Here is a 13,183-nt window from a genome sequence, read left to right on the forward strand (position 1 = left end):
TGATTTTTACGTAATATCCCAGAGTTCCTTTGCTTGTAAGAAGATCCTGCTGGGTTTAGGAGATTTTCATTAGTTTGCATCAATCTGAGTACGCCTTCTGTTACAAAGCATCCATTTTGAATAAAAAAAATGAAAATTTTAAAGTTTATTTTATAATCCTAATGATTGCTAAGCAAACTATATTTTCTTTGATATAGTAATGTAATAAGGGACAAGCAAGGGTAAACAGATAAACCATTTATTTAAGTAAATAAAATCTCTATTTTAAACTTTCCATAGCAGATTCCAGGGGCTTGTGGGCCCTGTTTACATGTGAGGCAAAAAACCAAGAATTTAAAACAGCCAAAAGAATAATTTTAGTCTAATGTATATCTTAGATTAATTTGAATTAATTGTTCAAAATTAGAATTTAAATTGGTAGCCTTTGACACCATAAGTGCCATACTAACTTCAAAAGCTCACTAAAATGGTCATAACTGGAAAATTGCCTTGTACCAATTTTTTTGTTATTTTGGATTTTTTTAATCCCATGTCTATTATTTGTATATTGCAAGGTGACAAATGTATCTGATACTCCTTCCTCCTATTTTCTCCATCCAAAAACCTTGTGATATGTTGAGGTAAGAGAGTGACTGGCCAAGATACTTCGTCATTTATCTATACTGTGGCTTCCTATCTTGTAGATGGGTTTTGTGCAAGATGTTTTGGGATTCCTATTTTCCTAAGGACATTCCACAGCTTGACTCAACACAATTAAAGGCCTTTCTATAATCAATAAAGCATATATTGACATTCTTTTAGTATTCTTTCACTTTCTCACTTATCGAACTTGCATTAGAAAAAATCTGTCTTGTTCCTTGGCCTTTTCTAAAAGCACTTAAATATCTGGTATCTTTACTGTAGGATCCGGTCTATGTTGGAAGATCCTAAGTATTATTTTGCTAGTATGTGAAATTAAGGATATTGTATGATAATGTCAGACTCCAAAAACCAAGAAAGGCATGCAGAGTTACATCTAAGTAGTTTCCTTTATTCTTCCTCACCTATAGACAGAAATCTTGCCAAACTAAAGTAACTACTTGCGTAATTAAAGATATACTGTGAGAACTTCTATGAAGGAGTTATCTTGACTCCCAAACAAACTATATAAACGTAGCTGTTTCTTGGTCCTCTGGAATGCAGGTTATGGGAATCCAGATTACATTTCACCACAGGTAATTCCTCCCTCCCTCCCTCTTTCCCTCCTTCCTATTGACCAATTGATGTATCAGTCACTGTGTCATTCTCTATTCTGTTGCCATAGTCTAGCTAGACCCATGATGGCAAACCTATGGCACACATGCCACCAGTGGCACGCAGAACCCTCTCTGCGGACACGTGAGCTGTCGCCCCAGCTCAGCTCCAACACGCATGTGTTTGTGCCTCCTACCGGCCAGTTGGTTTTTGGGTCTCTGCTGCACAAGTGTAGGGGAGCGCCGGGGGTCCTGCGTGCAGAGGCAGGGGGCATACGGTGGGTCAGGTGCACATGCATGGGAGGCAGGGGGAGTGCAGAGGGAAGTGGCGTGCGCAGGGGTGGGGGAGCGGGGAAGTCATACGTGCATGTGCAGGGTGTGCAAGGGGGATAACGTGTGCATTGCATTATGAGTGCGCACATGCTGTTGGCACACAGCAACGAAAAGGTTAGCCATCACTGAGCTAGACTATTGCAACAGAATGGAGAATGACACACTGCCTAATAGATGGAAAGAGCTAGAAGCTTTGCTAATTCTTCTGTTTCTTGTCCCATTTTTGTAGATATTTCATTCCTGTAGTCTTCTAATTTGGGGATGACAACATTGCTGATCTAAGTCCTGTTTTTTCCAAGTCTGATTCTATCCTCAGTGATATATGTTGTTTCTTGTTTCTTCTAATAATCTGAATTTTTTTGTCATGTTAACTTGTTTTTTGGGCTTTGACTTCTCTTCCCTTTTGTACAATTTCTACCATCTGTTCTGACATCCAAAGTTCTTTCTTTTATTTCTTGGTCTTTCACAATCTGTTTTCACATTCATCTTGTATGCTCATGATAAGTGTCTTATATAAAGTATTTGGCTTTTTATTTCCATTCTAACTTAATTTGGATTTTGCATATGAACAGTTTATGATCTGCTCCAGTCATCAGGCCCCATCTTCCTATTACAACTGAAAATGTTCTGCTTTAGTTCTCAAATCTATAGTGTTTTAGCAGGAGAAATTGAGCCAATCTATCATTTTCCCTCTCCTCTACTCCTCCCTCCCTTCCCTTCTCCATATTTGCTATAATGACTTGGAACATTATACGGCATTTTCTTTATATTCAGTTGGCAGTAAAAGTTTAAAAGGAAAAATATGATAACAGGTGCTCCGAAAAATAAAACTTATAAATGTCTGCATTTTTGGTCATAAGCATTCCTGTTTTTCAAACAACTTGCCAGGTATTTTCTGGCATTAGTTCAAACCATTGGCTTTGGCTGCCTAAATGGTTTAGGATCTGTTCACCTGAAGGGTTATTTAGTTAGTTAGCATGGTAATTGCCTATCTCAACTCAGATTAAATTATTAAACCACAACCAATTGTCCTGGGGTCATATGTGCCTTCCAAAGTCTTGAGTACAATCTATAAAGCCTTCCAAAAGTTTGTCAATTTTTTAAAATGTAAAGTATGCAATTGAATTTGATGTCTGACGACATCAATTATTGCCCCAGTAGTCATTTAGAAGTATTTTAGAATCATCCACTCATCATTGGGTCAAAATGTTAGCAATAAAGGCAGCCTTTTTAATAGTTTGGAGTTTATTGGTGATCTGTGAAAGCAGTATAAATCAGCAGAGGGGTGATGACAGTGTTATGGAAATAATTGGAGCTATGGCAGATAAAATTAAGACTTTATAATGTTTTATCCTATTGTGTTAAAGGCAAAATATGTCTTGAGTGCTTCTTCCTAATGTAGATGCACGACAAAACAAATGAAAGCCAACATCGATGTAAAAAAGATGTGGAGACTCTAGAAAGAGTGCAGAGAAGAGCAACAAAGATGATTAGGGGACTGGAGACTAAAACATATGAAGAACGGTTGCAGGAACTGGGTAGGTCTAGTTTAATAGAAAGAAGGACTAGGGGAGACATGATAGCAGTGTTCCAATATCTCAGGGGTTGCCACAAAGAAGAGGGAGTCAAACTATTTTCCAAGGCACCTGAGGGTAGAACAAGAAGTAATGGGTGGAAACTAATCAAGGAGAGAAGCAACTTAGAACTGAGGAGAAATTTCCTGACACTTAGAACAATTAATCAGTGGAACAGCTTGCCTCCAGTGGTGTAGTAACCATAAAGCAGACTAAGCACATTCTTAGGGCACCAGGCCAGTGGTGGGTTTCAAAATTTTTTGGAACCTCTTCTGTAGGTGTGGCCTGTTTTGTGGGAGTGACTTGGCGGTCATGTGACCGGGTGAGAGTGGCTTGGCAGTCCTGCCTCCGCTGGACTTCGCGCTCTTCTCCGCGCACTCTCCACGACTGCAATAGACGTCCAGAAGTGGCTTTGGGGGCTAATGGGGCCTGGGCTTCCAGCCCCGCCATTTCTGGACGTCTATTGCAGTCGTGAAGAGCATGCGGAGAAGAACGCGAAGTCCAGCAGAGGCAGGAATGCAAAAACGACGCCTACTACTCCCTTGCAAGGGCAGCAAAGGAAACCACTTGGGTCTCCGCTCCCCACCTCACCTGTCTGAAACCGCCAAAAGCTTTAGACTCATGGCAGTGCTGGTTTCCCGCCACTTTGGCATCCCTGAAAGGTGACTACGCATTCTCCCTTTCCCTCGCCTCTCCTCCCTTCAAAAGCTGTGAGGCACTTTCTTAGCACCGGTTGCCCAGCTGGCATGTCCCTGCGCGTGCACCTCCTCCTCCCTCCTCCTCACTCCCCAAAGGCTCTTCTTCCCGGTGCTCAACGGGAGCCAGGCACAAGGGATGGGAGGCTGCTTTTGAAACCACACCTTGGAAAACTTCGCCAGGAAGGGAGGTGGGGAACCAGTGGGGGGGACACCCAGGAATGCACCCGTACTTTGCTGGTGGCCACGCCTCCTAGGCAAGTTCAGGGAGGTCCTAGGAGGCTGGCCGCGCCACGCAAGCTACTGCCCGCGAGCGTCCACAGAACGGGCAGCGGAAGTGAGTGAGGGGAGCGGGACAGGCGCTCTGTGAGGAACCTCTTCTAACCGGTTCGGTAGATTTGTGGAACCTCTTCTACTGAAGAGGTTAGAACCGGCAGAAACCCACCCCTGCGCCAGGCCCAAGGGTACCACAAAGTTGAGAAAGAGAAAAAAAACAACCAATGAAGATTTGTACAGTACTACAAAAGGGGGGGGGGTGTACCAACATTTGTCAGTGCTTAGGGCACCAGTGAGGCTTAATCCACCACTGCTAATATACTATCTGTATTTCTCATCTGGGATTTTATTGTAAGACTTATCAAATAATTGTTTTTTCAAGTTACATTTGATTGGTTTCCATAGCCATTCACCCTGGCAGGCAGAAATATTAACTGTAGCAAATAAGTACCATTTTTCGTATGGTATTTTCTGAATCTCATTCAAATATTTATTGATTAATAATGTAAATTGTTAGAGGGTCATATCAGAGAAAAGAGGGTGAGGGAGGGCGAGGGAGAGACAATTACAGACAGAGACTAGTTGATTTTATCATCTTGGCAAGCTCAGATTGTCCTATTTCATTTTGCTCATAAGCAAGGTGAATGGACAGATTTTAACAGGAGGACGTAGAGAGCTTTTGTTTGCTAGACAGGGATATGCGGATGGATCGCGGAAAGTGAAGCTATTCAGGTGCCAGCTGCCCTACTCCATGAACAGAATATGGAAATAACCTTTGCATTGGCCCTTTCTGAACACCTTGCTGTTCAGTTGTTTTGTGCAGGAGAAATGCCCAATAGTTTGTATTCATTTTTAAAAACCCACTTTTACAAAAAAATTCCTACCAATAATCTCCAAAATATAAAAAAAATGTAACTAAAGAAACAGTGATCCCACAACTTATATTTTAATTCCATGCATATAGAAGAATGAGCATAATGCTGCTGTCATGTAGCCTTAATTTAGACAGCTATTTTAGTATTAAAATAGATTTCTGTTAAAAGCTATCTTTTGTCTTAGTGGTTGTTCTTCAAGTATTCAGCTGTATCTAATCCTTCTGTGATGTGAATTTTAAAGCACAAAAAGAAGGTGACTCTACGTTCAGTAGAAAATGTCCAAGACAGCCTCTTATTTTGCATAGAGACTACATGACAGCTCAGATGGTACTGAGCGTTGCGTCCTATTGGTTGGCTCGGCTGTCTATCTCTGGCTGCTGAAAATACTGGCTCTTGTTTCTTTGCTACACATGAACAGATGTGCTGGGTCTGGAGGGTCTGATTTATTTCTCAATGGAAAGCAGTGCAATTTTTAGATTTTTATTTCTCCTTTTCTGCGTAAGATTTTCATCATCTACGGACCAAATCTCTGGAAGAATGGAAAGGAGGTCAGTGATTTTATGGGTGTATGCAAAAGGTGTGGGAGCAGCTGAATGAAAGATTTATGTTTGTGTTTTGGAGAAGGTAGTAACAATATTAGTAGATCGTTCATTCAGGTGTTGATTAGGGAGGATTGGTTTTTTTTTTTGATGTACTAATCACAGAGAGGCAAATAGTTTCAACATTCAAGATGCTGAGCTTATTTACTTAAAAGCAGAACTGTCAACATCAATAGAAGTTCTCTTAATAAAATTGTATTATATATGGGAAAATAAACAGTCCTGTTGTATGCAGTCTTATACTTAGAACCCAAAAGCTATGAGAGCGATTAGTCTCTGTTGCATTTCTCTTTTGCCATGATGGTTTGATTTTCTTTCCTTCCGCACTGTTAATAACAGAGATATAAATAAAATAGTGTAGGTGTAAAACACACAGCCAGAAACAGTGCTGATGACACTGAAAAAAGAATTTTTTAAAAAAGACAAAATGAAGCTTATAATACGAATTTTGATGAAAATTCAAGTTTACCAGAAAATATGCAATCTCATTCTTGTTCCCTGTACCCAATTTTATTTGTGCAACATAAAGCAACCTCAAATATTTCCCCAGGGACTTAAGTTGAGGAAAGTTACAATTATGGAAGGAAAAGATAGTTACACAGAGGGATGTGCTTTGTTTCATCATTAAAATGCAGGTCACATTAAGATGGGGAGGCTCATAGCTGTGCCTTGGGGAGGGGGGTAATGGACAGGTGTTTGTATTAATCTGTGTCTAATTGTATAGATCTGTAGTTTGGCTAAGAGATGAATTAAAGTATACTAGATATTTAGTTTAATTATATTATTAGTTCATAAATGCAAGCATGGGGAAAAGCCACGTGAGTGTTTTGTAATAACTTATTGCATTAAATTTGTTTTTAAAAAATATCTCCACTTTTAGGAAAGTATTTCTAGACATATATTTAAATCTCTGGAATGCAGGATTTCTTTAGTTCTGGGTTCATGATAATTTAATGAGCCCAATTAAAATGTAATTAGAATCAGAATGAGATGTAAGATAGCTTTTCCTCTTTCTTGTAATTTAATAATCCTTAGCTTAGGATATGGCACAGGCAGTCTTAAAGGTGGTAACTGATTTGTTGCAAAAGTGGTTGGGAAAGTGATATTTTTGGGAAGAAATTCTCTTGTCTGTAGAAGTGAGTTGGTAGTTTTTGTACTCCCTTGTGTGGATCCTGTTAGTTGGTAATTCTAAGTTTATTTTAATCACTGCAATATATCTAGATTTTCTTTCTTCACACTTCACACTACTTATCCTTTTCTGTTAGTGATGCAGGTTTTTTTTTTAATTTCACAAATTTAAATTAAAAAAATTTTTTTTTAAAAAAAGCCTTGGGGCTAATATAGATTTATAGGGGAGGCTGATCAATCCCATAACATGAAATTGTTCTTTTTGTTAAAAATGACTATGTGTCGACCAGTGACATGCAGTGAGGTTTATGGCTGGTGAGGCACTGACCCAGTGGTGGGTTTCAACTTTTTCTAGACTTGTGGACTTCAACTCCCAGAATTCCACAGCCAGGCATGCTCAATTCTGATTTATAGTGACAGCATTTGTTTTTCTCCTTTGCGAAAGAAATTTCCTTCTTTCTTTTTCTTCTCCCTTCCCCTCCTTCCTCCCTCTCTCCCTCCCCCTCTCTCAAACACACACACACACACACACACACACACGTTGGATTGGACTATACACACTTTCCCCCAGCCCCGGAAGAATCCAGCTCAGCTTCACTGATTACAGGTTTGAAAAGGCAATATGGCTCTGTCTGCAATCAAACCCTCACCCTTCTCTCCAGCCTTTGCCCAAAGCCCCGCACCAGGAGGATGAAGTTTGAATTCCTCCCCCTCCCTCCGACCCACACATACCTTTTCCAGCTGTTTCAGACAGGATTTCAACTCTGCTCTTGCCTCGGGTCCTCTGAAGAAGCCCCGCCCAAACGAGCACCCTCTACTATGAGGCAGGAGAACTGCGTGCCTCACCTATGTTAGGAATTTTTAGGCTTTTAACCCTTGCTTAACTCTGCTCGAGTGATCATAAAATGCCTAAAGTCAGACTAGATGAGGCATGCACTTCTCCTGCCTCATAGTAGAGGGCGCTTTTTTAGAGGCTTTTTTAAACAGTTAAGCGCAGTCATCCACGGTGAGGCAGCAACTAGCTCAACCTGACCTCAGCTCTCGCCTTTTTTCTTTTACATTTTTTTTCTTTTCATGATGACAGTGGTGAGGCTGTGCCTCCCCTGCCTCTCCTGACTGCATGTCGCTGGTGGCGACATAGGACTGGAAAATATTTGTCAATTCCATACTGCAATTCTAGAACTTCACTTCCTCACTAACAACTTTCTGGAAGTTCAGAGGCCTTCAGTTTGTCATCCACCTTCTTGCTACTTTTGGGATACTATTTCATGCACTATGTTTTTTGGTGGTTCAACTTTAAGTTCTTATTATTATGAGCCATTTTGTGTGGGCAAAGTGGTAAACATTTTAAATTAAGAAATATTATAGAGAGCCCACTTAAAAAAAAAAAACCAATGTCACCAAGCCAGAAAGCTTTCCCAGTATTTTTACCTTAACATTTACTTCCTATGAAGTTTCAGTAGCACTCTTTCATCTCTCTTCATTTACTGACATCTGAGTTGGTAAATGTGATTTTAGAAAACAAATCGTTCTTTGTCACAACAGGCAGTTGGGAGCTTATGTGTTTGTACCATCAGATTCTTCATTGTATTAGATGGATTTATGAGATTTGGGGTTTCAAATGCCTTTTCTGTATTATAAAAAAAGTGGAAAAAGATCAGATATGTGTAAATAAACACAATTAGATTTTGACACTTCAATTTAAAAATATCATTGTGGTTCCTGTCAGAATCCTGGACCTATTCAGGAAGAAGAGGCAATTCTATGAATTAAATGGATGCATATATATTGCTTCTTTATAATAAAAGAACATGCTCTAATCGTGCCAAAGTCAGTGCTATGCCATTGCTCAAAGGTCTTTCAATTTTCTGTATCCATTCATCGTTCCTGACAACATTGTCATTGTGGATAGATGGGTGCCAGTGGTGGGTTCCGGATCCTGATGCAACTGATACGGTGCAAGGGGGCTGGGTGTCCACCACTTGTACGCATACAGTGCATGTGCGCACATGCACAGCGTGCACATGCATACTTACCGCCCACGATGCTCCATGATGCCTCTGCAATGCTCCAGTTGCTCGGCGGACTGCCGCGCAGGTGCCATATGTGTGTGTGTGCGGAAGCCTCAAAAACCTCAAATACCAGTAAGGAGCGCGGGTGGGCGGGCCGTCCAGAGCACTGTACTGGAATGGTACCTGTGCTCCTGGCAGGCACCCGTACGCTTGTACCGGGACATACCGGTTGTAACCCACCACGGATGGGTGCCATTATAGGATCTTTTGCTGAATGACTGAATGGCCAACGATACATTGATTACTCAGTGTTATGATGTTTTCATATTTCGGGTTATTGCTTTTAGAGACTGGAACTATCCACTGGTGAGCAAGAAGTACTTAACCTTTATTTTACCAATGGATTTTTTTCCCAAATTGCCCCTTCCCTGTTTTTCCTCTATGAACGAAAAAATATCTGGGGAGTTACAGCTTTTTCACTCAGGTGAGAAAACTGTTTGGAAGATCTGAAATAGCCTCCTCCCCCAAGCTGCTAGAGAAAGGATGAGGTAGCTTTTTCCAATGGCTGTTGCTCCTGAAGGCTCATGTGTCTGTTTTTCATTTTTTGAGAAAGTTCTATGAAACTCTGGATATGTTCTATATATTTCTGTGAGCCAAAATATGAAAGAGAAAGAACTCAGGGAAATATTATGTCTGGCTCTTTCTGCAGTCTATAATGATCCTGCAAATGTTTTGAATTACAGTGATTTGTTGCTTGATTTAATATTTCTGGCAAATATATTTGGATACTGAATACAATCTGCTAAAATCCACACAAGCATGTAAATACATTAGATGTTCTTAGATTAAATGATTTGGCTGTTTATGTATGAATAGGGAGCAAAGCCACACTGAAGTGCTCCATCCATAGTATTCTATCAGTCTATGATGTGGATAAGGGCTTTCATGTGTACATCTGGACCAGTGGTAGGTTTCAAACTTTTTAGAACATCTTCTGTAGGTGTGGCCTGTTTGTGGGAGTGGCTTGCTGGCCATGCAACCAAAATGTTGGCTCAGGAACTCTGGCATTGAAGTGTGCAAGTCTTAAAGCTGTCAAGTTACAAGACCCTTGCACCCCTAACCCTTTAGGAAAAAAACCCCAGGGGTGTTCAAACTTGACAGCTTTAAGACTTGTGGACTTCAACTCCCAGAATTCCTCCTCTCGCTCTTCCTCTTGATGATGTTCGGATGGGCGGGGGAGGGAGCTGGAACCGGTTCTAAACGGCACTGTAGATTTGTGGAACCTCTTCTATAGAAGAGGTTAGAACTGGCAGGAACCCACCCCTGATCTGGACACATGAAATTCTGATAGTCATTGATGCTATATCTGTAGATGCTGTGGAAGGATGGAGAAAGTGTTATTTTGCATGTACAATATTAGGAGGAGCTTTTCAATGTGACCATAGTCTCTGCTTCAATGGTGAATGTGCTAATCTTATTTCCATAAGGTTTGAATGCTTCAATGAGCAAATTAAAGTTTCTTTGTGGCCCATTAATTACCTGCTTTCCGAGTAGAAAGACTGCTAATTATTTCTGTGTGGAATAGATCTTGAAAATTACTCTTGCCATTAGGTTTCTAGCAGAGTTATGAATATTTCACTTGGAAGCATATTTAGTGCTGGATGTATTTTCCTGTGGAGAGAAGAATATTGTTAATTTGGCACAAACTTGGTTTCGTTTTCTGGTGGTTTTCTGGAAAGCATCAAAATTATAATCGGCAATTATTAAACAGTTATTTGGGGTACACTATACTTTGTTGGGGCAATACTGTATAAACAAATATGTTCATATAATTTGTGAGAGTTTAGTAATTTCACAATGTGAGAAGGCAAGACCCTCAGATTACTCTTGTCACTCAGATCACTCAGCAACCCTAACTAGTCAGTGAGCCTCAAGCAATAAAACAAAAAACTGCTTAAGCTTTTCCACTCATATTGATACCTGGGCTGAAGCATATCTCTTGCTTAAGACATTAGCAAATATCAAAACTATAAGAAATATCTTCAATATATGGAAATCATTTACATACAGAGTAATATCCTCCAAATCCAGATCCATCACCCCCAAGACCAACATCTGGACACACAAAAAGTTGAAAATTATTTCACCCCATCAGTTTGAGAAAACTGCCTTTCCTCCTTACTGGACTCAGCATGATCCCCAGAGGAAAACCATATTTGCTTGCTTTCCAATAGAAATACCAAACTTTCCTATAAATATTTCCAAGCCTGCCTTTCAATATGTAGTCACCAGTGTGGGTTTCAAATTTTTTTAGAACCTATTCTGTAGGTATGGCCTGTTTTGTGGGAGTGGCTCGGCAGTCATGTGACCGGGGTGGGAGTGGATGTTGGGGGAGGGGGAATGACTTACTCCCCAGGTCCCCATCCATTTCTCTCTCTCTCTCTCTCACACACACAGCTGGAAGTCTTTAAGAAGAAGTTGGATAGCCATTTGTCTGAAACGGTATAGGGTTTCCTGCCTATGCAGGGGGTTGGACTAGAAGACCTCCAAGGTCCCTTCCAACTCTGCTTTTGTATTGTATTGTATTGTAGCTAGATAAAGCTATGCAAAAAGCCAGTGCAGCTTCACTGACTACAGGTTTGAAAAGGCAATGTGGCTCCGCCTGCAATCAAACTGGATTGGGGAGGAAGAGCACAAGCGAGCACTGAGGAGGCAAAAAGCCAGGCAAAGGGGCATGCTGTAGCACACACATTTTCCCCCAGCTCCGTTCCTTCTGAAGGCTCTGATCGGCTCCCCTCCAGCTTCTCTGCCTCTCCTCTCACCCCAGCCTGCCAGCAGGAGGTGAGTGGGTGGGCTTTATTGCATTCCAGGCATTTCCCACCCAGACAGCATGCTGCATTTTCAATGGGGGAGGTGTTTGAGGAAGGCAGCAGGGGAATGGGGTGGTGGCGGCAGAGGAGCTGTATTCAAGCCATTGGGAGAGATATCCAATCCAACTTCTGTGTGTGCACACCCAGCTTCACTGACTGCAGGCTGCATCAAAATTCACAAGCGAGCTAGAGAGTGTGAGTGAGCCAGGGCCCTTTCCTCCAGCCTTTGCTCAAAGCCCCACACCGCACCAGGAGGATGAAGTTTGAATTCCTCTCCCTCCGCATACCTTTTCCAGCTGCTTCAGAGAGGGCTTCAATGCTGCTCTTGCCTCGGGTCTTCTGAAGAAGCCCTGCCCTCGCTTCCTTCTCTTTGAGAATCACCTTGCAAACAGGGGCAGGCCAGGGGAGTGTAACAGTACGGGTGTGTGGCCACGCTGCCGTGGAACAGGTATGCAAAAGTACGGCAAATTTCTGGCCCCGGTACGCCTGTAGTGGTGTGTACCAGCTGGAACCCACCTCTGGTAGTCACCCTTGATTGCTAGGCTGTCTGTTTCACTATCAGATAAATACTACCACTTCTTCAAGCAGTTGTCCTAACTTTAATTCAGTTAGGAATAAACCAGAATTTTCTTCTAACAAAACAACCTGGTGTCATCTAAGATAAGGTTATAAATATGGTATAAAACCAGGGGTGGGCTGCTGGAGATTCACAGGGATTTGGGAAAACCTCTAGCTAAGATGTTGTGCAGTTTGGAGAACCCCCAAATCCCACTCCTGGCTGGTCCCACCCATCCCACCACACCCCTCCCTGGATTCCCCATGCAGCCCGTTTTGGATGCAGGTAAGTGCAGGGTGGATGTGGAGGGTGGGGAGTGTCACGATGTTAAAAAGTTTGCTAGGCCTGAACTGCCTAAACTGACATTCAAGAGTTAAACTAAGAAAGCTTTATTGCGCAGGTCATAAAACAAAAAGTTCTTATCTGAAAGTGATTTATTGCGCACACGTCACACATTCCAAAAATTCTTTTCTTCTTTGTTCGGCAGCCAGCTTGGCAGACGTAGCTTTCATTATCAAAATGTAACCATTAGTTATTTCTGTTTCATTTACTTTTATTATTTTATTATTAAAGTTTGTTTATTAATTAGAATACTTTTAAAGACTTTTATTTTTCTCAATATCTCAAAAGATATGCGGAAGGGAATCAGCCACGGTCCATTGATCTCAGATTCCCCCAGGGCATTTTTTTTCCCCCTGACAACTTGGTTGCAGAGGTTGGCTGTAGCTGAGATGGCTACAATTTATGGCTGTATTTTCCCTTCATGCTATCTAAAGATAACCGACTAAGGCTAATTAGCCATGTCAAAGAAGAGAAAGAAAAGAAAAAAACACGGACATGGAAAGCGCTCGAAAGAATCCATTCCCTGAGACACAGAGGAGCAAGATTCTTCAGGCGCCGAGCCAGATGTGGGGGAAGGAGCTACAGAAGGCAAGATCTACGGACTGAGGTCAGTAAATCTTCCTCATTATCAAGATACAATTAACGAACGGCAAAAGTCTAAACGGCAACTGCCGGCAGAGAAAAAATCCTC

General features: G+C 41.5%; 1 protein-coding gene across 2 annotated transcripts in view; it reads left to right on the top strand.

Moving 5' to 3' along the window:
• Nucleotides 1-5,410: 5,410 nt before the first annotated feature.
• LOC309385964 (V-type proton ATPase subunit S1-like protein) overlaps nt 5,411-13,183 on the top strand; it is a 30,443-nt gene continuing 22,670 nt past the window's right edge. For both annotated transcript variants that reach the window (XM_081940812.1, XM_081940814.1), the window contains exon 1: nt 5,411-5,533. In XM_081940812.1, coding sequence (XP_081796938.1) covers nt 5,439-5,533 — 95 coding nt within the window. In that variant the 5' untranslated portion in view covers nt 5,411-5,438. The remainder of the gene's footprint in view (nt 5,534-13,183) is intronic.

This window comes from Natrix helvetica (genome assembly GCF_964273705.1).
Source record: "Natrix helvetica genome assembly, chromosome: 2".
Classification (NCBI taxonomy): domain Eukaryota; kingdom Metazoa; phylum Chordata; class Lepidosauria; order Squamata; family Natricidae; genus Natrix; species Natrix helvetica.